The sequence below is a fragment of the Olea europaea genome, unplaced genomic scaffold (genome assembly GCF_002742605.1).
Source record: "Olea europaea var. sylvestris unplaced genomic scaffold, O_europaea_v1 scaffold1575, whole genome shotgun sequence".
Taxonomy (NCBI): domain Eukaryota; kingdom Viridiplantae; phylum Streptophyta; class Magnoliopsida; order Lamiales; family Oleaceae; genus Olea; species Olea europaea.
This window is the reverse complement of record NW_019233363.1, coordinates 36,277-62,305: the sequence shown is the minus strand read 5'-3', so window position 1 is coordinate 62,305 and position 26,029 is coordinate 36,277. Positions and strand designations below refer to the sequence as shown.

At 33.1% G+C, this 26,029-nt stretch overlaps 2 protein-coding genes and 1 pseudogene across 6 annotated transcripts; 2 read left to right on the top strand and 1 right to left on the bottom strand.

The window, feature by feature from the left end:
* The first annotated feature begins 7,387 nt into the window (after positions 1 to 7,387).
* Positions 7,388 to 16,331, top strand: LOC111376901 (nucleobase-ascorbate transporter 6-like). 5 transcript variants are annotated; one of them, XM_022999907.1, is made up of 15 exons: positions 7,388 to 7,522; positions 8,247 to 8,364; positions 9,426 to 9,523; positions 9,631 to 9,804; positions 9,977 to 10,077; positions 10,807 to 10,882; positions 11,050 to 11,109; positions 11,309 to 11,493; positions 13,105 to 13,201; positions 13,930 to 14,016; positions 15,095 to 15,153; positions 15,252 to 15,343; positions 15,426 to 15,503; positions 15,600 to 15,760; positions 15,845 to 16,331. In XM_022999907.1, the coding sequence occupies exons 2-15, from the start codon at positions 8,262 to 8,264 to the stop codon at positions 16,061 to 16,063; spliced, it is 1,590 nt and encodes a 529-aa protein (XP_022855675.1). In that variant the 5' UTR covers positions 7,388 to 7,522; positions 8,247 to 8,261; the 3' UTR covers positions 16,064 to 16,331. The 5 variants fall into 5 exon arrangements, with proteins under 5 accessions (XP_022855675.1, XP_022855674.1, XP_022855676.1 ...); XM_022999906.1 differs by lacking the exon at positions 7,388 to 7,522 and adding an exon at positions 7,569 to 7,807; XM_022999908.1 differs by lacking the exon at positions 7,388 to 7,522 and adding an exon at positions 7,833 to 8,008.
* An 853-nt stretch (positions 16,332 to 17,184) lies between these two features.
* Positions 17,185 to 21,312, top strand: LOC111376893 (annotated as a pseudogene).
* An 82-nt stretch (positions 21,313 to 21,394) lies between these two features.
* On the bottom strand, positions 21,395 to 25,869 carry LOC111376900 (hydroxyproline O-galactosyltransferase GALT6-like). Its single transcript, XM_022999905.1, has 7 exons — positions 24,653 to 25,869; positions 23,740 to 23,972; positions 23,377 to 23,667; positions 23,145 to 23,273; positions 22,894 to 23,067; positions 22,054 to 22,161; positions 21,395 to 21,944 (listed from the first exon to the last, which is right to left on the bottom strand). Exons 1-7 carry the CDS (start codon positions 25,512 to 25,514, stop codon positions 21,735 to 21,737), a joined length of 2,007 nt encoding a protein of 668 aa, XP_022855673.1. The 5' UTR covers positions 25,515 to 25,869; the 3' UTR covers positions 21,395 to 21,734.
* Positions 25,870 to 26,029: the final 160 nt, after the last annotated feature.

Here is a 26,029-nt window from a genome sequence, read left to right as displayed (position 1 = left end):
ATCTGCTACAGAAAAAGGTAAAAAGATTTGGGATCTTTTAGGACAGCCCAGCGAAAAATTTGATTACTTAGTTAAATATAGTCCACCAGAATATTTTACATCAGAACACTTTTCAAATAACCCAGATCTTTCACAAGCCCAAGAAATTCAGCCTAGTAAAGGAAAAGAAAAAATGGTGGCCCAAGATAGTCAAGACTGCTTATTTCTTCAAGAAGCACAAGACCCTAATCCAGATACTATTTCTTTAGAAAAGATTTTTGAAAAAAACTGAAGAATTTCAGAAACAATCTAAAAAGGATGAAGGAACTTCTTCCAGAAAAAAGAAAAAGATTAAGAAGAAGAAAAATGATGAAGGATTAAAAGAACAAATTAGAGAAGCGGTGAATCAAGCATTTGAGACAATTCCAAAAAAGAACCATGGAGAAGAGAAAGAAATTGCAGAATATCCAGATAAAAAAGAAAAAGATAAAGCCAGACTTTCAGATGAAGACGAAGATCCACAAAATGAAGGATACAATAATTCAGACAGTAGAATGTCATGTTTATCAGTGGCACACCATAATCTTGATACATGATAAAGATATTCAATAATACAGAACAAGACAAATGTGCCAGCAGAAAAGAAGAAAAGATGAAAGATTCTTTCAAAGTGGCGATAAAAGTTCACTGTTCAACTTTAGACTTTTTTCCCTTTTATTGATATAATTCTTAGACTTTTTTGTAATGTTGGTGAAAATCTTGTAAAAGAAAGATTCCCAACTGTAGACCTTTTGAATTATTAGCAAAAGACGTAGGAACTTTTGAAATTTTCATTGCCACTTGTTAGACTTTAGAATAGTCAGAAGTTTCTCGGTGAAACGTGTGCCTTTCTTAAGAATAATTTAGACTTTTTGCTCTCAAGAATTTTTCTATTTAAGGAATAAATTTCATTCGATTTAGGCAGAAGTTTACAACCTGTGTACTCTCTGCCATCCAACAAACCTTTGAAACTTTTCCTCTAGAAAAATTCTCAATCCAAAAAATATTGTATAACTGAAACACTCTTGTGAATATTTAAGGTATTCTTTTACTTTCTTTATTTTATTTTAGAACTTTAGGGATTTCCCGAAAGGGAAATCCTTAGTTGTAAATCTTTTAAAAGATGAATTTATAAATCCCTGATTTATGATCTTTTATGTTTATGTTTTTGTACGTTTATGCTTTTATCAAGTAAATATTTGTTATGTTTCTCATTTCATCCTATGCATATAATAAAAGCATAACTTGATTTCCAGAAGCCATACTGTTTTTAGGTTAATTCTGAGTGACCCAGATAGGTGAAAACTTTTGGCCGGAGCGAGCTTTTTGATGTTTTCTAAAGATGCTGGGGAAGGGAAAAAATTAATCTAAGAATTTTATAAGGGAGTGCCACGGGTAACCTTATAAAAAGAAATCAGGTTCAAGTTTATATGTCATAGGTGGTGAAAAAAAAAGAGATTTATATATGATTCTGAAGAAAGATTTATAAAAAACTAAGGAGAGTACTGAGTAGGATTAAAGTTATTAAAAGTTAAAAACTCAAACAAAACAGCCTATTAAAACAGCATACCTAAAACAGCAGCATACTTAAAACAGCATACCCCCCATTTGGTATCAGAGCAAAAAAGGAAGTAGTGATTGGGATAGAAAAAACATATGATATTAGAACTTACAGGTTTAAGAGATAAAAGATTAGCTTATCAAGTAAAATATAGCATAGATATTTGTGGATACTTTGAAGAAGATAATATAGTAGGAACATATAGTAAAGATTTAGTTTGAAATTTTAGAAATTTTAAGGAAATTACCTTTTGATATAAGAGAAAATATAGTAAAAAGAATTTTAGTTGAAGAATATAAACATATTTTTATATTAAACAACGGCTCTTATATATTAGAACTCTGGATACAAATAGAAAGATTGAATATTTAGATTTAGACTTAAGAAATATCGGTAAAAAAATACAAACAATAGATAACAATATAATTAAGTGTAATTTAGACAATAAGCATAAATTACATAGTTTATTTTCAGAAGACCCAAGTCAAAATTGTTTAGTAGACTTAATCATAAATTTATCAAAAAATTTAGAATTAGAAAATAAAAAGCAAAATAATTATTTAGAAATCAGAAAAGAAAAGGTAACTAGGAAATTACCTAAAGAATATAAATTTCCAAGATGAATACCAATTCTTTCTTAGGAAGATCTAGAACATAAATGAAGAAGCATCTACATCTAGAAATAGTACTTCAAGTATAAGCAGAAATATAATAGAAAGAGTTTTAAATAGACCAGTACAATATAATCAAAATATAGAAGAAATTATAGATCCTCAACAGGACTATTTAAGATTTCAGACTAATGGATTAAGAATTCTTAACCTAGAAATATTATATAATAGAGGAATTTTTAAAACAATAATACAATTTTTCAGACATAGTAGAGAAGTATCTGTTCAGTGTATAGAAAATCAAGTAAGAAAATTGAATTTAATATCAGAAGATTCTAAGAGAGAATTAAAAAAGAAAATTTTTAGATTTATGCATTTAGAATTTATAGTTATAGGAATAAAAGGATTAATGAGAAAAAAATTAGGATGTAAGGTTTTAGTTACCATATATGATGAAAGAATTAATAATATAGATAAAAGTATGATTGCTAGTACAGAAGTTGATATGAATAATAATAATGAAATAATTTATCGTAATCCAGATTTTTTATTAACTATTAAAGATTTTTCAGACAAAATTAAGATAGGAATTCAAATAAAAGGATATGAAGAGGTAGAAAGTGGAGCAATTTATTAATTAGTATAGAATTTTTATGAAGATGTTCAAATAATTTTCAGACAAAATATAAAATTTATATAGATAAAGTAGTAAATTTAATGAGTAGCAAAGGAATTAATATGGTTAAACCTAAAGAATATTCATCAGAACAGTTAGCAGGATTAGAATGGGATATGGATAAATTTTTAGAAAATCAAGAAACAATTATAGCACCACAAGAAGTATTAACCTATAAAGATATTCATAGAAAAATCAGTTTAAGATTTTTAGATTATAATCAGATACAAAGACAAAATGAGTTTGAAGAAGAAACTAATCCTGAAGAAGAACAAATTGAACCATTTCAAAATCAAGTTCATATAGAATTAATAGATGAAGAATTTGATAGAATAATTTATCCAAAAGAGTTAAAAGAATTATTAGAATTAGAAGATCAAATGTATCTTAATAAGACAATTACAGAATCTGAATATTTATATTATGATCAAGAACAAAATATAAGAATATGAATTATTAAACAAGATAATTATTCAGAAAACTCAGATTTAAGCTATACAAAAGAACTTATGGAAGATTCAAATACATATAGAACTTTTAGTGATACTCCTTTTGATAGAACAATTAAACATGAGGCAATGATTTATGGTGGAGGATTTCCCCCAAGAGGAGCTTATCCTTTATATAATAATACAGAAGGAAAATATATAGCAAGAGGAAGTGAAAGACCCTTAGAAAAGAAAATAGAATTCCAATCAGATCATAAAGCACAGATTTTAAATATTACAGCACATGATCCACAGACATGAAATAATGTAATAGATGTATGAAAAAAATACTATAATAGGACATTATATTAGAAATTTTCAAGAAATAGAAACTTTAGATATGTATAGATACTTAGAAACATTCTTAGGAGAAAGTGTAAAAACTATGTGGGAAGCATTTAAATTAGAAAAGAAAGAAGAATTTGAACAATTAGTTAATATGGGAAGCAATCCTTATAATTTTGTTAATAAAATACAGATATTAATAATAGGAGCAGACCCAAATTTAGGACATATGAGTATAGAAAGAAAAGCTACGAGAGATTTAGAACAACTTAGTCTTTATAAATGGACTAAAGGTAGATATGTTAAAAACTTTTTAAATGAATACCATTATTTAACTTCAATATCAGGAAATACCTTTAATCAAGAAATTGGTAATAAATTATTTCATAAATTACCAGGACCATTAGAATTAGAGATTACAGAAAAATGGAATAATTTAGCATCAGTAAAGGAAGAACAAAAAAAACAATAGAGTATAGGACAAAGAATTCAACATGTAATTAGATGTTTAGAAGATAAATGTGTAGAGTTACAAATTCAAAAACAACTTAAAAAGACAGACTATAAATTTTGTAAAGATATTTTTACCCCACAAACTCATGGAGTCTCTAGTTCAAGAAAAAATAAATATAGTAATAAAGAAAGGAATAAGAAAAGACCTTTTAAGAAAAGATACTTTCTTAGAAAATCTAATAAGAGAAAACCATATTTAGATGAAAAAAGATGTGAGGAAATTCAAACCAGAAAGAACTTATAAAAATAGACTTAGTTGTTATGTCTGTAATAGTAATGAACATTTATCTAAGACTTGTCCAAAAAGAATAAATAATTATGATAAGAAGAGTATATTAATAGAATGTACTAATGAAGATTTAATACAATTAGATGAATATATTTTAGATAAAGAATTTATTTATAGTATTATATCAATAGAAGACAAAGATTTAGAAGAAAATAAAGAATCTGATTATGAAATAATAGAAGAATTTTCTAATATAAGATTACAAGAAGAATCAAAATAAGAAGAAGAACTAAATTTAATGAATAATATAATTATAGAATGTTTACATAATTGACAAAAATATAAAGGAGCAGATAATATAACTTGTTATTTATGTAATTGGTATCCAGTTAGAAAACTTAGAGCTAAATGTATAGAATGTTACAAAGAAGCATGCATAAAATACTTAGAAGAAAAGAACCTTATTAAAAAAGAAGAAATTAACTCAGAAATTTTAAATGAAATAATAGAAGAATTTTCTAATATAAGATTACAAGAAGAATCAAAATAAGAAGAAGAACTAAATTTAATGAATAATATAATTATAGAATGTTTACATAATTGACAAAAATATAAAGGAGCAGATAATATAACTTGTTATTTATGTAATTGGTATTCAGTTAGAAAACTTAGAGCTAAATGTATAGAATGTTACAAAGAAGCATGCATAAAATACTTAGAAGAAAAGAACCTTATCATAACAAACAATACACCATATATATATATATATATATATATATATATAATCTATAATTTAAAATCAACATCAAGCCTGCTATATTAAAGAATTAAATATAATATTATTGTGACCTAATAAGGTGACTGTATTTATCATAACAAACAATACACCATCTAACTTTATTCAGTTTAAATTCATACTCTCTTTGATTGACTTGATAAAGTATAAAGACAAAAATCAAACTAATATCATTTCTGTCGTAATCACTACTAGCTGTAATTTTATATTTAATTTCGTATACACTTTAAATTATTAAGCCAAAACATACTCTAAAAAAGAGTAATTGACCCAAAAAAAAAAAAATTTGTATCGTTTTTGTCCTTTTGAAATCATCTATATCATTTTATTTTTTTATTTTAATTTAATTTAATTTGATTATTATTATTATTTTTTTTTTAGCCCTCGAATTGATGATTATTTGTGGAAATCACCCATGTTGTATCATTCAATCAATTTGTTCTGACAATGACTGTGTGTCGTGCACTCACATGATTTGCCCAATGTACTTTAGTCAAGATATCTCGATTGACCATCTTTCCTTGAAAAATATGTTTAGGCTTTGTTTGTCTTTCGTTCTTCCACATTTTATCACATTATTTTTCTATTGTATTCATTTTCAATCACATATTTTTTATTAAAATAATATTATACGTATATGAAAAACTTTTATTTCTTTTTTAACCACGTATTTCAAAATCAATGACCAAATTGAAGCACTGCAATTCACACTAGTTTTATTTGATATGTGAATAGAACGATTAATTTTAATTACACGACTCACATAATGACCAAATTGAAGCAAAAGGAAATGAGTTTAACACAAGAATGCATTCCTTAAAAATGGGATGAAGAATGTGTGGATGAAAAGTTTTTGATTTACGCGTAATATTATTTTAATGAAAAATGTGTGGTTGAAAAGAAGAAAGAATAATAAATTTTGAGAAAAATGGAAATCAGACGGGGCCTTATAGCATACTAAGTCATAATAAAATTTTACAATTAACACATTTTTCTAGGCCCCGTTTGGTACCCCTTTTTTTCAAAATTCATTTTTCTCTGTCTTCTTTTCAACCACACATTTTTCATTAAAATAATATTACACATAAATTAAAAACTTTTCTTTATTTTTTAACCACACATTTCCTATCAATTTACTATTTAAAAATGTATTTTCACATAAAAATATCTCCCAAACACCCTCTAATTCGTTTGCACTTAAAAAAATAATCTATAATTAGAATGGGATAAGCACGAAATGAAAGCAATATATTACTTGCCACCTTTAATTATTGTTGGGTCGCCCAAAGATCACTACTTGACAGGTAGCACCCAAGCAAGTACTTCAGTGCGCCACGTAGCCCTAGAGAGGGCCCCACTGCTTCATCATCCGACTCAATTATCAATCATGCATTTCTTGTTGCATATGGTGACTGGGTCCCGCCAAATTGACACTTATCAATCAATGTAGCCTTTTTTTTGGTTTGGCTGCAATTTTTCAAAAATCATTTCTATTTTATTAACTTTTATCAAATTTATTGAAAATTTAAATTTTCAATTGAATCAGAGCCTGTTTGGGAGTGATTTTGAGAATTGATTTTTTGACTGTTAGGAAAAAAGTGGGATCCACCTGTGAGAGAAGAAGTCAAATATGACGGCTGAAATAGTGAAATAACGGTCAAAAAATTAATTTTTTGGAAGAAAAAATCGTTCCCAAACAGACCCTCATACTGCTAAGCCTTCTCACGATAAATTTACAAATAAGAATAATCATGATTTTTCAAAATTAATTTTTTAAAGATTGAATTTTAGTAAAAAAAAGGTGATTTTAAGACAATGTTTAGTAAAATAAATTACATATATGTATGTTTAATTTACTTTTAAACAACCAAACTAATTTCAACTTAAAGAATTATCTTTATTGGTAAGTTAATAAGAGGTTTTTTGCAATCATTTTAATAAACATAATAGTATTTTTCATTAAAAAGGAATAATATCAACAACATTTTGCTTAATTTCTCATATGTGAAAGTTAGAAATAAAGATAAATTACATAATTCATACTATCCGACCAAAAAGATAAATTACTAAATTCATTATTTTCTAACAAAAATAAGTACCTATTAATAAAAATTAAGTAATTCTATAAGTTGAAAAATAAAAAAATTACTTAAAAGTGAGCATGCGTAATTTTAGCTTAGTCAAACACGTGGTGTTAAAGTTCAACAATCAAAGTCTATTTTGCAATTCAAGTTTATGCCTCATTTTTACTCCAAAAAGCTTATCAAGAATTCATATATGGTAGTAATTGCAAAGGATACAGTCGGTGAAGAAAACGTTAAACGAAACTACAAATAATTCTTGGTGTAAGATTCTTTCACACATTTTTCTTTACTCAGGGAAACCTGAAATTTTGATAGAACTAAATAGGGGCCATTTCGTCACATTTTGCTCAAATTTTCCAAATTGTTCTTCAGATTTCTTTTTATTATCCTGTCTCTGTAAAGTTGTTACCTTTTTCTTTTCGCAAACCCACTTTTTTTGCTTAAACTTTTTTATTGAGGTGGGGTCCTTTTGATTATTTTGGACTTAGTTCACTTCATTCTGATTTTTGATTCTGCATCTTGAAAAACTTTTCATATCACAGTCAGGTATATTTTCCCTTTGCTTTTCTGTTGTTCTGTTTTCTGCAATAAAAGTTTTGCAATTTACACTTTCTTGATGTTACAGTTCTTCATTTTCTTGGCTTAAACCTCCATCCCAACTCGACACAGCACCTTGTTTTGTGTTCTCTACCTTTTACCGTTAGCATAACAAGGGGTGGTGTGGTGCCGTGTTATGCCTCCATACATGTGCGGTGTTCTTTTGTTGTTATGTGTGTTTCAACTTATTAGTTATTTTTGAGATTTTCTTTGCACCTTAGCTTTCTGGGTTTCTAGACTTGTAATTTTCTTTAAAATATCTTTAGGCTTTATCTTTGTTTTCTAAAGATTTCTGATCCGGTAACTGCAGATTTGATGCTTTCGCTTGTACTTCAGAAAGTCCAGTGAAAATTCTTGAAACTATTTTTTTTTTCCCATTATTTTCTAGATAAAGAAAGAAGAAATGTCGGGTGGAGGAGCACCGAAGGTAGTTGAACCAGCGCCACACCCACCAAAGGATCAGCTTCCCGATGTTTCCTTCTGCATTACCAGTCCTCCTCCATGGCGTTAGTTTCTTAAAACATTTTCTTAACGTTTCTTTGCAATCTAGTATAATTTTTCTGTAATTCTTTCACTTTTTAGTATAAAATGGTTGTGTGTTCTGTTGGTCAATTATAGTTATTATTTTCGTTTAAAAAGTAATTTTTTTTGCTTTTCATTATAAGCCGTGTGTATATGCTATTATTCTTTCTGCCATTTATTATAACTTTTTTGTGGGTTGATAGAATGGGCTTGCAGATTGTTATATATGCTTCAGGTCAATTAGTAACCCATGGGTTCTAATTCTTGCAAAAATCTCCAATCTTCAAATGTTCAATCTGCTTCGTTCTATATTTGATGAACTGATGCTCGTGCTATATGCATTATGATGTCAGGAGAAAATTTTATACTGGGAGACTCCAATGGATTTGTGGGGGTATGATGTGCTTTCAGTCTAGAATCTGGCATATTCTTTGGTTTTGATTGTGACTTAAAATAGATGTTTTTTCCTTTTTCTAAAAAAATGGGAAAAAAAAAAAAGAAAAAAAAGGGAAAAGCTTGCACTTCTATGAAGGTCCTGTTACTTGTTAGCATATGAATAACGGTTTACTGTCTCCAAATACCCATTTGGTACATTTATTACAAGTTAACATAAGATGACCTGAAATGATTTAATGAAACTTTGTTTTTGTCTCAGGACTCGCTATATTATTAGTCGCAGTTAAGCTATAGTGCTTGTTTGGTAGGGATTTCGATAATTATTTTTTTGAACGTTAGAGATAAAGTGGATCCTACCTGTGGCAGAAGAATTAACAAATAACGGTTGAAATAGTGAAATAACGGTCAAAAATTTGATTTTAATTGGCTTAAAATCTAAACCAAACAAGGTCATAATGTCACTTTAAAGTGATGCATTCTTCTTGGATAATCAAGATTTCCTGGATCTAATAGAGGTACAAATTTAAATATTTTTTTTTTTTTTTTTTTTTAATTTCTCGATATTTGTTGAAGTTATGCATGCGAAGACGAGGTCACTATTGCATCACGTGTTTGTAAAAGTGTTGACAGTGTTGATATTTGTTTGCAGCTGAGGCCATTCTTCTTGGATTTCAACATTATTTGGTGATGCTTGGCACAACTGTCATCATACCGACTGTCCTGGTCCCTCAAATGGGGGGAGGAAATGTGAGTCATTAGAATGCCTGCTTGAAGTTCAATTCTATTACACTTTTGTTGCATCTCCTTGGTATTTTGCTGACCTGCTCAAATACACACCTTTTTTCCCCTTCCAGGAGGAGAAAGCAAAAGTCATTCAGACTCTGCTATTCGTTGCTGGATTGAACACCCTGTTGCAGACATCGTTTGGAACCAGATTACCTGCTGTAATTGGAGGGTCGTACACCTTCGTTGCACCCACAATTTCAATTATCCTGTCTGGTCGATGGAGTGACCCGGACCCTGAATCGGTTTGTGTTTTTGATCTCTAGCCCAATGTCTTATTGATTTAGAAATCAATTAGAGGCTCAGGGTATTCCTTTGCAAAGGAAGAGAATTACATAAAGAAAGAACATAAACTGAGCTCCGAGTTAATGGTGATATAATTTGGTTCTAATGTGTTTTACCTTTGATGGCCTGCAGAGATTCAAGAAGATAATGCGGGCCACTCAGGGTGCACTTATTGTTGCCTCAACTATTCAGATAGTCCTAGGTTTCAGCGGGCTTTGGCGTAACGTTGCAAGGTCCATTTTATGTTCCAGAATTAATGTGCTTGCACGTAGTTTCATCTGTGCTGAGAACATATGATTTTTTTTCTCACCGATGTAATATAACTGGTCTGTACTTGAGGCAATCTTCTTTTATGAATCTGTTAATTAGAGGCTGACAAAACATCTTTTTTTTAAGATGTACTCGATCTTGAACTTCTGCTTTTTCTGTGCTTGTACTATTTTTGGTTTACTAAGCAAAAGTATTTGTGCTATAATGAGCCTGTTTGGGCCCGATTTTTTCATCAAAAAAATTGATTTTTTGACCGTTATTTCACTATTCCAGCCGTCATATTTGACTTCTTCTCTCACAGGTAGATCCCACTTTTCTCCTAACGATTAAAAAATCAATTCTCAAAATCACTCCCAAACATGCTCAATAAGTTTTGGAATAGTGATTTTTTTTGGAGAATGTGATTAAAAAGTAGTATAGAGCCTTGGGTTTACTTGTAAAATATTTTATTGTGAGAATATGTGGTTAAAAATGATTTTGAGAACAAAGGATTGTTGTTTTAATGGTTGTCAAACAAAGGCTTACGCTAAATGTTTGTTTATAGGATATTGTTTTGGTTAATTTCTCATATATACAAGTAACTCATTTTCTCATGGATATCATTTATATGCACGAGTCTGTTACAAGATTTCTTAACCGTTCTTTATTGCAGTATTTTAAGTAATATATAGTCCATATGTCTATCAATGCAGGTTTCTGAGTCCACTTTCAGTTGTTCCTTTGGCTTCTCTTGCTGGGTTTGGGCTCTATGAGTTTGGTTTCCCTGGGGTACGTATGGATCTTTGAAGGGACATTTCTTTGCACACTTTTTTTTTTTTTTACTTTTTGAACAAAAATTGTTTCACATTTTTTTTTTTTTTTTTTTTGGTTGCATTTCTTTTTTTAATTCTATTGGCTATTGATTGTTACTAAAAGAACTTCCGTTGGTTTTCTAGGTTGCCAAATGTGTTGAAATTGGATTGCCACAGCTCATCATTTTAATTCTCTTTTCTCAGGTGACATTTTTTATTACACTTCTTTTTCCTAGTTTCAGCATACCACTTCCGTTTTATACGTTCTTTGATCGAGTTCAATGTGGACTCTTGTAATTAAAAGTATTAGGATAGAATTTGTTTTGCACATGTTTGCATATTTATCATGTATAATTCTTCTATTTCTTGCTTAATAAAAAAATAATCTTCCTGTTTATTTCAGTATTTGGTACACCTGATACCGCCAGGAAAGAATATTTTTGGTCGTTTCGCTGTTATATTCTCTGTGGCAATAGTATGGCTTTATGCCTTTTTGCTTACTGTGGGTGGGGCCTACAATGGGAAGTCACCGAGGACCCAAACTAGCTGCAGAACAGATCGTTCTGGACTTGTTGGTGCTGCTCCATGGTAAGCTGAGTTTTTATGCTCTAAATAATAGTTAATAACATATTTTTCCTCTGCACAATGTCTAAGAAGCACAGATTCAGCTATGTAATTTGAATGCGATATGTTATGGGGTATGTCGATACAACTTAAAAAATAAAAAATAAAAATAAAATAAAATAGGATTCACGGATTTGTGTGTAATTAAAATAAAAAATTCAGCATAATATCGTTATCATAAAAAAAAATAATAATAATAAATACAAGACTAACAATAAAAATAAAATAAAATAATAAAGCATTTTATTTTAATTCTTAATTGTTCCAACTTCATTTGTTTCAATATAACCATCATCAGCACTCTTCAATTATGACTTATTAATGATAAATTAGCAATCTTATGTAGCCCAAATTATCTAATAAGACTCCGACAATATAAATAAATTAAAACTCTAATTGTTAATTATTTAATATTATATACATTTCCAATATAATATTAAAATATATTGTTATCTATTATCTTAAAATATGTTTACTTTGTTTGAAATTATTAATTAATAAATATTTCCAATAAGTTATTAGTAAAAGTAGAAGTACTTAGTCATTATAGTCCATAATAATGAGCTTAAAAAGTGTTTAGAACAATTAGAACTCCTTTTTCTTCGTGTATCCTATGTGTTCGATATGTATGTGAAAAATTATAAAAAAAATATAAAATAATTGAAAATTTGTATCCAGTACATATTAGATCATGTTCAATAGTATCCAAGCTTCGATATGTATTAGATGCAAGGTACGTAACAAGTTACATGTATCCCTGCTTCTTAGCAAATTGTATCGAGTGAATTCAATGATGCACTCCTAATTATTCTGTCTTTTTTAAAGGAGATTGTTATGGTGAAAACGGGATGCATAATTTGTTTGGCTCTTTCTAAGTGAATTGTTTAATGGCTATCATGCACCTTAGGTCACTTTAATGATGGTTGTTAGGATGATCAACCATTTGTGAATGTAGAGACATCCGGTTTTGTTAGTATACAATGGCAGTAATTGTTTACTGGATTTCTGGGTGAATTTGATTGTATAGAGCCTTCATCCTTTTTTCTGAAAAGGAAATTTGGAAGAATTACTTTGAGCCACTAATCTGACTTTTCCGCTTGTGCCAAGATTCTTATAGATTTAAATAAAATTGAGGATACTTTTACTGAACTAGAAGTAACATGTGTCTTCAGTTTACCTAAAATGGAAGTTAAGATAATAAAGATGTGTAGATCCTTAGAATAAGCCCTTGTTTGGTGTTGCTAAAAAATTAGATTTTTAGTAGATTTTTGATAGAAGTTGGATCTAAAATTTGATAAAAGTTGTAGTTTCCTTGAAATGTGTGTTTAAAGTTAATAGTTGACTACTTGACTTTGACTTAGCTTTTTATCAGATCTTCATGAATGTAATTGTTTGTTTAGAATCTTACAGATGTGTGCTCATTTGGTGAAACTAATTTGCAATGGACAAACCATAACGGTTGGTACTATCAAAATGCAGGGAACTTGTTCATTGTGAACAATGATCTTAGTGGTACTGTGATATGATGATATGGTCAACAGAATTTTGATGGTTATGTTCTGTTTGCTTGTGCAGGATAAGAGTTCCATACCCCTTCCAATGGGGAGCACCTTCATTTGATGCTGGTGAAGCCTTTGCAATGATGACGGCTGCATTTGTTGCTCTCGTAGAGGTTTGATTTTTTCAAATCACTGCTCAATAAGTGAATATTATTAGAATTTCATTTTCTATATTATTTTCTGTGAACATTGGTAAATGGACCACATAACGGGATTGTAGATTAGAGGTCTGTTCTTTTTCTTGGTGTTGTCCTTATTTTATAATATTGAGATGTATAAATAATTCTGCCTAGCTTGGAAGTAAGATTCTTTAGGCTGCCAAATGTGACCCTGTCCAGGGATGTACCCAAGCTCGGTTTGTTTTCTTAGTGTCATCATCTTTTTCTGGTCCCCTTTTTTTCTCTTTGTTAGACTTGTCTTCTTTATTATCTCTATCTCTATCTCTATCTCTTCATTTAAATGTGTTCATCTTTGATTATTTCATCTTTCAGTCTCCTAAATCTTCACCTTTATACAATATGCCTAACTTCCCAAATCTGTCTTCCTTGCTCTCATTTCCCATGTTTAATGTCATTATAATGCCTGACTTCTATTAGTTGACACATTCCCTGTGGAGGAAATGACTATCATTCATGGAGGTACTAAATTCTCCTTTAAATAGTTTTGTGAAATTTGGGTGGAGCAGATATCATTTTCATTTCTCTTCTTTACGTTAAAGGGAAAAGGACATGGTTGGTTTGCGCCTTCTCTAGCTTGAATTTCTTGTTTCAAGCCAAAAATGTGCTGCTAACTTTTGATGTTTTAATTTAACATAGCTAACTTTTGTTTCTTCGCAATGCAGTCCACAGGTGCCTTTTTTGCTGTCCAAAGATATGCCAGTGCAACCCATATGCCAGCATCTGTTCTCAGCCGTGGTGTAGGCTGGCAGGTAAATAGGGCATTTTACAGTCTGAACTCCACTCCCACCCGCCAAAACACATTGGAAGAGAGAGAGTAAAACTACGCTAAGAACTATCCTTTGTCCCCATGAACTTGGAGTCGGCTACATGAACCCATTTTCACCACTCGCGGTCTGACCTTGATTTGCTTAAATGTCCAACAGAATCAGAACGTTTTCGATTACATGACGTCATTTAATTTTGTCACTCTCCTGTTTAACTTCCCTTGTTACATGTTCTACTTGGGATTTTGTGCATCATAGTTCTGAGTAATGCAAGGGTAAGTATATAGCCTGAACTGAAATGGTTGCAAATTCATGTATCAAAATCATCATCTTTTCAGTGTAGATTCCTAGAAAACAATATGTTAGCAAAATAAAAGATCGCTATGCTTGATTGAAATATGAATAATGAACCCCACAAATGTCACAAAAATGAGATATACTAATGATTACCTTTCAGCTCTACTACTCAAAGTTGTAGGGTCTAAATTCTCGTTAATTCAAGTTTTAAAATTGAACAGATGTAGGTAATGTGAATGTGTAGTTTACTAATAAATTAATCGGACATGTTGATTCTTATAAACTCGGTTAAACCTGCAGGGATTAACCGTCTTTCCAAATTATTTAAATTATGAGCGTCCATCATAAAATAATATGCAAAGGGAGATGTCGAAGTGAATAATCTGTGAATATTTGATGTCAAATAAACATACCGAAGTCATATCTGGTCGAGGAATTGGAGGGTGAACTGCCTAAGCCTGTGTAATTTCAGATTTATTTTCGCTGATAAATTTTCACCCTGCTTAATATAAAGGATGAATAATTAAGTTCAGGAAAGATTTCCAAAGACTTTTTATGCTTTCAAAAGATAACTGGAAAGAAGATGGCATTTTCACGTCACTGTTGCCATTGAGAATCACTTGTTTTGCTTGTGGAAGGGCCATTTGGAACGTAAAGCTCCATCGCTGAATGAAATTTTTTCTTGACATTTCTCAATAATATCAGTGTGAGAATAATTTCTTCGTTAGGGTTCAATTTTTGAATCTAATCTATATTGACATCTTAGGGTGTTGCCATCTTATTGTCTGGGCTGTTTGGAACCGGGAATGGATCGTCAGTTTCCATGTAAGATACTTTATTTGCTGTGCTTTGTTATTTAATTTTAGTTGATTCTGTGGTGACTTTATCTTAGATGGCAACTGCTTTTCTTGGCTTCCATACAGTGAGAATGCTGGCCTATTAGCAATGACCCGTGTTGGTAGTCGAAGAGTTGTGCAGATATCTGCTGGATTCATGATTTTCTTTTCCATTCTCGGTAACTTGTTCTTCAGATTTTGATCATTGAAGATACATTGATGACTTTACCATGCCTAAATCGAACAAATATAACTATGTAGGAAAATTTGGAGCAGTCTTTGCCTCCATCCCAGCACCTATTGTGGCTGCTTTGTATTGCCTCTTCTTTGCCTATGTTGGTACGTCTATATTAACCAAACCATATCTCATTACCGTACTTTGGTGACCCCTGATTCATGTGATTTGCAAATAATCTGTGGATCGGGAATATGCAGGTGCGGCAGGTTTAAGTTTTCTTCAGTTCTGCGACCTTAATAGTTTCAGAACGAAATTCATACTTGGGTTTTCCATTTTTATGGGCTTGTCTGTGCCTCAGTACTTCAACGAGTACACTGCTATTCGAGGCTTTGGTCCTGTCCACACATCAGGGAGATGGGTATGCACAAATTTGACCATCTCCTGAATCTCTTCGATTTCTTTATGGTAAACTAACTAAAATGTCATGCGTTTTCATATGCAGTTCAACGACATAGTTAATGTCCCTTTCTCGTCTGAAGCTTTTGTGGCTGGTATAGTGGCTTACTTTCTGGACAACACCCTGCACAAGAAGGGTCCCCAGACAAGGAAAGACCGAGGTAAACAGTGGTGGGATAAATTTCGTTCTTTCAAGACTGACCCTAGAAGCGACGAATTCTATTCTCTTCCCTTCAAACTCAACAAATATTTCCCGTCCATGTAAATATTGGGAGAATGGATTTCCATGGATTTTGCTCGTGTAGTTCTTAAACTAAATGTGTGCCAAGAGACTATTGACAGGGAAAAAGACATGTATGATAGCCTGACCTTTTGAAGGATATGCATAGAATGTGTTGGTATTGGCATCTTGTGCTGCAAATTATTCAGTTGTATACAAGAACTTGTGACAAGTGTGCTGCTTTAAATTCTCAGATTACAACCTCATTGAATATGTCATGTTTCGTGTCATCGCATTGATCTCGATTTTATGAGTTTGTGTATCTTGTTTTTTATGATGGTTTTTATTCAAAAAATTTGACATAATATAATATTGTATGATGGTTATCGAAAAGGGGCCAAAATGTGAAAAAAAGAAGGTTGGAATCAAATATCTTCATTGTAGATTAAAGAATCAATGTAATCTATTATTTTACAGTTATCGCAATGAGTAAGTTATAAATTTTGACATTTACTTTTCAAATTATTTAAAATTGTATTTGAATTGATTGATCATTGACATTTAAAAATATTAAAAGTAAAAGATGAGGGAAAAAATGTTAATGTTTATTAAAAAAATATAAATTATTATTGGAGTGAATAAAATTTTTCTCTAGAACATTATTTTTAATGTGTAAGTCTTAACTTATATGTAAAATAAAACTTTTAGCATAATAATTTCTCATAAGTAAAAATTGGATAAAAAACAAGAATTATATAAAAATAGTTTGTGTTACTTAAAAGTAAAAATTGAAAAAATATAAGTACAATTTCAACTTTATTTACTTTCTTGCTAAATGAAACTTTTAAAATAATAATTTCTCATTAGTAAAAATTGGATAAAAAACAAGAATTATATAAAAATAGTTTGTGTAACTGAGAAGTAAAAATTGAAAAAAAAAATATATAAATATAATGTCAACTTTTTTACTAACAAATTCTTGCTTTGTAGCTTCTTCAATTTTTCCGATTTCAGTATTTCATGTTCTCCGAAAAACCAAATTTCTTCTGTCCCTTGGGCTTTTCAACTTAAGATCCGGACAGAATCTATTTGTTGCAATGCAATTGCAATCTCATGAATTTACTTGCTACTCCTCCCTAGACCCGGCCGCGACCCATCCTTCTACCATGTCTCAACCTTCCTCCCCGATCCACGCTCCTAAAAGCCCCCAACTGACGGAGTAAATGACCAGAATTTTATGGAAAATAATGTCAAGAATTGTACTATTGATAACAATGGGAGTAGTAATGTAGTGGGTCAGAGGGAGAGGCGTCAAGGGCATGCACACAGCGGGCTGCAGCAAGGTTGCAAGCTGCTGCGGAGGCGGAGGCTGCTTTGGTTAAGGCGGAGAGGAAGCGGAGAAAGGTTTAGAGGAAGGAGAGGTTGTCAGCCCAGCTGCTGAAGGAGGAAGAGAAGGAAGATGACGTGGGGGAGGAGGATGGGTCTGGGTCCCCTTCTTCATTGAAACAGCGTGTAAGTAAGATAGTGACACCATTGGTAGGGGAGCCGGAGCCCTCACAGTTGCCACGGTGGAACATCCGGTCAACGTGACAGTTGGCTTCTATACTAAATTTCTTGAATGTATGTTATAATCTTGAGAATAGATTAGAGGATAGATAAATATTTGAACTTTGTGTTGAAATTGGTGTTTTAAAGCTACTATGTGTTTTTCTTGTGTTGTGGTATGAAGGTGTTTAGGCCTTTATTGAACATTAAAGAGGAGTTTTCTGCGGAAGAATTCGAGACAGCTTTGATTACAGCAAATAATACTTTGGGGGATATACATATGCCATTGTTGAAGGTATTGTTATTTATGTTTGAATGTTACTAAAAATTGTAGTTTTAGTTTTCTTTGAGCTTTTGCATGTTACTTTCTGACTTGTTTTGATTGAGAGTGTTGGAAGGTGAATTAATACTCCCCTGGAATCTAGGGTGTTGGATTAGATGATTATCAATACAATTGTTCCTGAATATTTTCTTTTTCATTAAATAAGAAGCAGACCATTGAATTTAGAGCTTACCAACTCAACCGAGGCTACATAGTTGAAATCACATGCAGAAAACTAAGAAGCCTAGGATCCTATTAGAAATCAGTATACATCATACATATTTCTGGACTGCAAGTATCTGTCAATTATTGGGTATTCTAGTTGTTCCGTTGTCAATGCGACTTCGTCCTTTTGTTTTTAGTTTTCCTCTGGGGACATTTTTGTATGCACATTCAGGGTAATTGGCCCTCAATTCAATATCACGGATTATTTCATAATTTTCTTTTTCTCTTATCAAGCTTTTTATGATTGATGAAGATTCTAGTTTTGATCTCCTTTCATAAAAAAGTTCTCCAGTCCGCAATGCAGATGCTTTATTATCTGTTGTGCATCTACTGTTCTTGATTTGCACTGTCTATGTGACTTTGTTTTTATCTATTATCTTTGAGAGATTCCTGAAGTAATTTTCTCATCTAGATTCATTGCTACTCTCTAGGCTATTCCTCCTGTCACTAGAATGGCCCTCGGATACGGTACTTGGATTACCATTTTGTGCAGAAAACTGAAGGATTGGTGTCATTGGGTAATTTAAGTACTAGTCCTGAACAGATTTATAATGAATGACTTAATAAAGCTCAGCTTTATAACGATACCAGTCGGATTTCCTTGGTTTGGTATTTCATTGCAGGTTGCCGAGGGGTATCTACCTATTGTTGCATCGCATGGGCGTGTGGACGCACATCTTGAGAAAATTATAAATATTTGTGAGTAGACGCTATCAGATATTATTCAGATGTACCTTGGACTCCCTGCAACTCCTAGTTATAATATTTATTTCCTGCAAAAGTTGTTTAGGTTCAAATAAAATGATTCTATTGATGTGTGGGGACTTCTGTGATTGATCATTGCATGGGTTAATCGATCACTTTAATTTGTTTACATTTAAGGTGAATTATTCGATATCTGATTATCATGTTATGCTAACGATTTTGCAGATGATTATGATCGACCTATTAATGAGGCCATCAAGGTCACCAAGTACGAGTCTTACAACTAGATATACTTCGACACCTCCATAGGACTATATCTTCATATTTAGAATTAGTTCTTTTGCCTTTCTTTTAAAATATCACATTTGCTGCAGAATCGCTCTCTCATTTTAACCTTTTTACTTTCATGTGTGCGCGCTGACAGCTAGGTTTTGTTTCTACGTATCTATTCGTTTGCTCTCACATCAGGAAGAAAGAATCATCCCCAGAACATATTCTTAGGGGAGACTCTCGTGGAAAACAAAGTTACGACATGAAACTTTTGTCCACCAATTTATTGTATAAATTTTTAGTTATACAATTTTTACCAAAAACCATTGAAATAAGAAAAAGGCCAGCGGGGAATTGAACCCGTGAGCTATTCTAAGATATAATGAAAGTTTCACCATTATGACACTTGTTGAGGTGTAATATAAAATCTAACAAAATATTATATGTAAGATTTTAGTGGTTTTAATGCAATTGTGAAAATTTTAACATCGTGCTCTTCCTTTAAATTATACAAAACAATAATGTTATTTGGTGAGTACGATTTATTCTTATAACAAAATTATATATGTTCAACTTCAACAAAATAATTATTTTATTTAAATTTTAAGCCTTGTTTGATTTTCATTTAGTTCAGAATACATTTTTCTTTCTCTTATTTTCGATCAAAATTCTTTAATAAAATAATATTACACGCAAATTCAAATTTTTTTATTATTTTTAATTACACATTCTCCATCAAATCACTATTTCAAAATGCATTTTTTTGCAAAAAATGACATCAAACGAGCCCTTAATATTTTATTACGACCGCCCGTGTTGGCTCCTGGATTCGCCCTTGATGATGATCAACAAGCTGTGACACTGGAATGGGGGTACTGCATTCGTATCTCCTTAATGTTATTTTTTCATTCTCCTTCATCAATCCATAACCAACAGATTTATCATGAATTGTAGCAATCATCGAAGGCAGAGGCCACAGCGGTATTCCACAGAAGAGTTCGTGGAAGCTGTTTCATATAACGTGGCAGACTTTGAAACTGATGATGGCGATGTAGTTGGTGAAGTTGTATATGATGAAGGATATCCAATGGGATGTAAGAAGGGGAGGAAAATGTCAAGTAGCTCAGACGGAGATGAAGAGTATCACTGGAACGAAGAAAATCCTGAAGAGGAGTGGGAGGAAGAAAAAGATACGTTAAGTACAAGTGAGGACAGTGATGGTCCCCGAAGATACAATACAATGTCTGCCCGTACTAGGACGGAAACTATATTGAGGTCAATTGGTGAGCTCCAACCAGGTCTTAGACGCAGTAATCGAGCAACCAGAAGTCATATCAATTATAAGCAGGATGAGATGTCTGAATCAGAAACCGAATCAATGAAACGTGAGAAGTCAATTGCTTTAGATCAGCACTCTAATGAAAATGATAATGCAGAGTTTTCAATGGCAATTCAAGATTCTGATGAAACCAGTGACAAGCTGCAGATGCATATCAATCAGCCTATTGAAGAGCATCCTGAGGTGGGCAATAAAGAGGAAACACATCCGCCAGAGAAATCAGAAAGCACTGGTCAAAACGAAGTTGAAGTTACATGGAAAAGGCGTTTTCTTGATCTAAATGAACTTGCTCCAGGTTCTGGCTATGATGATGGCTTAAACTCCTTGAAAGATGAAAATAGAGATGAGTTCTGAAGTTCCCCGCTCCATCAACACCCCCATCAACATAAGCAATGAATATAGGTTATACAAATTGTCTAAATTTTGTGATAAATCCACACCAGGAAGCAGCAATTGGAGAGTTCTACCTTTGCGAAATTAAAGCAGCATCTCGCGCAGTGAATTACTGTTTTCCTGCTGAGCCGTGTGATGCTGAGAAAGTTAAATAGATTTAGTTGATTTTTCAGAGCATCTGATTTCTCTTGGATGTTGTAGGCCCTCTGGCTGTATCTTCTCTATTCTAGAAGTAGAAAACAATGGTCCAGCGAGATACAAAAATGCGGGTCTGCTTGATAAAGTTTATGCATTTTCTTGGGTCAGCTTCCTGATTACCTTGGGATTAGATGTCAAAATGGGACGAGCCTCGAGTGCCCTTTTTCGGTCAACTCGATACAAGATCTTGGCTTTGGAACAAGTTTGACCGTGGATAACAAAATCTTTGTGATGTTCTCGGGAATCTTCAAACATGTCATAAGCAGGAAAAGCTCGAAAGGCATTTTAAACAAAAGGGTGCTTGTACCCAAAACCAAGGAAATGCTACCCTGTTTTAATTCCTTTCTGCATTTCCAGTTCGGGCTTAATATTCCTTGATAAAAAAAAGCCTGAAATTCCAATTCTTTAACGGGGGGAATAATTTTATGTACAGATGAAGAGTGCATTAAGGCTAACAAGAGAAAACTAAACAGAAAAATCTGTAATTTTATACTCCTTTTCGCTTGCTGCTATGATTCTATTTACCCCTAACATCTTTTCCATCAGTAAGATGAAACTAGACGACACTTTCAGAGAAAACCGAATCTTATGAAGCCTATACAGCTCCAGATGTATATACACGATTCGTAAGATCTACAAGGTACCTTTGATCACTGCAAAATTTGTTCATCTCAGTTCCACGGGTCCTATGATCTTTACATTACGCGTAGTCTCAAGGATCATCTCATGTTGCAGCATACAGGCCAGCCCAGCGGCTGCAATTTGTTCCACATACAGATCATCTGCCTCGGAGACTGGTAGTGAGCCGTAATATAATCTTGTATACATCCAAACTGGCAGAACTTCAAGCTATGTACGTACTCTACAGGTCTCGAGCTATTAAATTTCTCCACCCACATTCCCATGCTCACGTCCTCCATTTTAAACAACTGCACATCAAGGAATCAGTCAGCATCGCTTGCAAAAACGGTTACAATTTTCAACTGATAGGATGCGCATCTGTAAATGGATTTCAAAAAGTCAGTCGGTGGCATTTACCCTTAATCTACGCTTCTCGAACTCTGAAACTATATAGCTTGCAATGTCTGATGAGATAATGTAGCCCGGCCCATTAGCATATGGTGGATAATTTTCCTCTGGCCATTCCTGAACCATTAGCGAAGGCAGAACAACAACATTACCGAACCGTGTATAGCATTTTGATGAATGAGTTAAATGTGCATACCTTGTAAGACCAAATTGACATATATATATATATATATATATATAATGATCAAATTCAGCTCTCCCTCACAGATGAGGGGTCTGACTTGCCAAAAAGGGAAAAAATGATTGTGCTCCTCAAAGGATAGATGTAATATATTTCCAGTTTTCGATAGCATCTAGAAGACAGTTCAGAATCCTAGTAGTTTCTCATTGTCCAATGAAAAAGCAACCGCATTGGATGCAGAGGGCTAATAATGGCAAGAAAACTAGAAGTTATAGTTTCATTGTAGTAGGAATATGAAATACCAATCATTATCAAATTATGGAAAGAAATTTTTTCACTAGTTCTGCATGTATAAGCAATTTTTCCAGTAGTTCTGCATGAGCCTATTTTGAGAAGAGGAAGCAGATTTTACCATAATGGAAACTGAAAAAATAAAAACTGAATATTCGAGCTGTTTGCCACTAGTAAACTAAATGGAAACTTAAACTAAGTATCATCCTGTTCATCACCAAGTGGCCTTGAGCACATTTTAGTGCTCGCAATTGAAAGTTAAATTACATGAACATTAGGGACATAAGGTGGATAACAGTCTAGCATTAGAAGGACAGAAAAAAAAAAGAAAAAGAATAAATCAACTACGAGTAAAATGTAAAAGGTTGAAACGGTACCTCATACGTCACTGCCCATTTACCGCTGCGTAGGGGCTTATGATAGTAATTTATATTTCCAATGTACAAGCTCTTGTTCTCAGATATTTTCCTTGCTTCCTCAACAACTGCATCCACCCTCACAAATGTGTCATCATCACCCTTCATAATATACTTGGAAGATGCTGCTTTAACCTGCAAGGCACAAAATCTGATCAATCCAGATACAGAAACAATCTCAGTCCTCACTTCCCAATCAATCCACTACTCACCCCATATTCACAGATGGCAACAGTTTTCAAGATGACAAGGTCATAGTTGTCCATGTATGGTACTATGACAATGTCACCAAAGAACTCAGCTTCATTTTTTAATTCCACATTCACTTCTTTTCTTGCATGCTGTTGAAAGATTAGTATCAGAAGTAATTTCAACGGTCTTCAAATCAAGAATTCATTTAGAAACAATATTGAATTTTAATATGCAGCCAATTAGTTCACCAACCAGTGCTACAAAGAAACGAGCAACAACGTTGGAAGATATGATTAGCTTATGCTGCATCCAAGACTTCCTCACGGCCATTCTTTCAGCGAAGTGGTTGCCTGCTGAAAGAATACCAACAAACAGTTCAACAGGCCCATCTGGAATAGGTGGAGCCTTCCATCTGTTATCCATGTCAAGATGTTTCTGAGGAGCAAAACTGGGATGTGAGGCGGGCAAGGAAGCGGCAAAAATAGAATGGACATCAATGTCCCCATTCAAATATAGTCCAGTGGCATCCTCAAGCGCAAACCCCTAAATAATATCAAGTAAACTCTTAAGCAAAGTCAAACATATCATAAATCAAGAAGATGGTACATTACTCACAATGCGATACGGAAAGGAGGTGACGTGCCTCCCATCAACTTGGACATGGTAACCCTCCAAGCCAGCACTAAGTGTAAGGACAAATAACTTGTCTTCTGTGAATGGAAATGGCCAATCAATAGAAACCTTCTTTGTTCGCCCAATTAATCGATTTAACCACCATGTAGCTTTTGATTGCTCCGAGCCATCATTCTCATCTCTACTCCACTTTTCACATTTTGGCAAGCCATCAACTGTAGATGATTTAAAGCATCATCCATGAAGTGCAGGCTCAATAAAATATCAAGAGTTTAGTAAAGGATAAGTTAAGTCGCATAAACTGCTTAAGCTCAATACAACTGATTAGTAAGAAAATAGTAAATTGAAACAAAGCAGACTAACAGTCGATCACACGGACAAAACTCTTCTCACTCTTTTCTTTTCACAGAATAAGATTTCATATGAAAGGGGAAACACTAATTTGCCTTTCAGAACTCCGAGTGATTATATTTTCCATAGAATACTATGTTTCTTCAGCCTCATGGCAACTCCAAATGATCAAAGCAATCTCTTTGTTCATTGGATGCTGGATCCGTAACCCCCGTCAATTCTCTCCCATAAAACACATCTTCAGTCTTCCACTCTAGTAACTTGAACCTAGGTGAATAATTTCCTCATGTACATAGATATAAACTGAAAGAAGCAAATACATCCATGTATATGGACAATATAGGCAAGTGATTTAGGTGAACTAGTTACAACAATCATTTACACCAATCATCAGAGTACTTGTCATAGTATTTCCAATATCTTTTTAAGAATTTTTCGCAAAAGATAATATGGCATAACAATCACCCCATTTCAAAACAAACCCTGTTACCATATTAATATATCGAAATCAAGCAACACATATAATCCGTGGAGTGGTTCTCACCAGACTCATCATCATCCCGGGACTTCCACCCCTCGCACCGCTGTGCTGTCCCCCACTGCATCCTATAACAAGTGTTATGCTCAATCACAGGTTTCCCACTCCAATCGCCCTTTAACCGGGGATTAAAATGCAGAATCCTTGGTGGGTCCTCCCCGTCCACCGTTTTCAACCCCTGCAACTCCATCATAAACTGCGAAACCATCGCATATTGCCCCTCCTTCAACAGAGAAATCTTCGGGTCAGTCTCCATATGTGCCACCCTCGGCTTTCCGACCACAGTAATATGCGATCCCAACGTCAACCCACATGGCAAAACCATCACTCTCTCATTCTTCCAGATAACATCGGCAGATATAGACAAATATTGTGGGCACTCCTCACTTTTATTACTATTATTACTACCATTTGTATTATTAATACTGCTGCCTCTATTTTTCCCGAACAACTCGAGCTCTTGCCAAAGTTTTTCCCCAATTTTAACAGCCTCTCTAGCAGACTTCAAAATCCCATTTTCCGAGCTTGACCATTCGGTCCCTGCACTCAAATTCAAGCTCGACACCCGGGATTTAACCAACTCTTTATTTCTTCTTTCGGGTTTAGACTGATATGGAACATCAAGCGGGCGATTGCGGGCATCTTTTTCATCCAAATTTTCCTCGCTCTCTAACATGGAGTTGGACTTAGGAAGCCCATTACTCTTACCAGAAAATCCCTCTTGAGAAACAGAGTCAAACCCATATTCGAAAATGAAGGGAAATTCAAAACTCACCAAAAAAATGTATAGTATCCCAATAAAAATCAGAACCTGAACTGACCGCCGACGGCTCAGCGAAAATAATATGTCAAATTTTGCTCTTTTCATAACTTTTTCAGTATAAAAAAATCTGAAAGAGAAGGCAGAGGTTTACAACCTGGTTTTGAGTTGTAAAAACGGCGAACGGCCGGCTCTACTGTATTATTCGTAAAACGGCAAAATTAGAGAAAGAAAGTGAGTCAGCAATCCATAATTGCAAGTTGCAACCGGCTTTCAAGCGAGAGATCGCTACGTGTACACACGTAGGTAGAGAGAGAAAGCACTTGGAGGGTGAATCACCTCGGGAGTGAAGAAAAGAATTTCAATGACGAATATTTTTCCTACCAATTCATTTCCCAACTAAATGAAAAACGAGAAAGTTCGTACCAAATAGTTGAACCAACAGTTCTCAACAATTTGATCCATTCAAATCTCGATCAACTTATCTATTTCATTAATTTATTTAAGTTTTTCCCTTCATTTTCTAAATTCTTGTAATCATAGTTTTCAAAAGCAACCTAGTCATTGACCTGAACGAAGTTTTGAGTTGGTCCCATGAGTCATTGTCGATATTAAACTTTAGC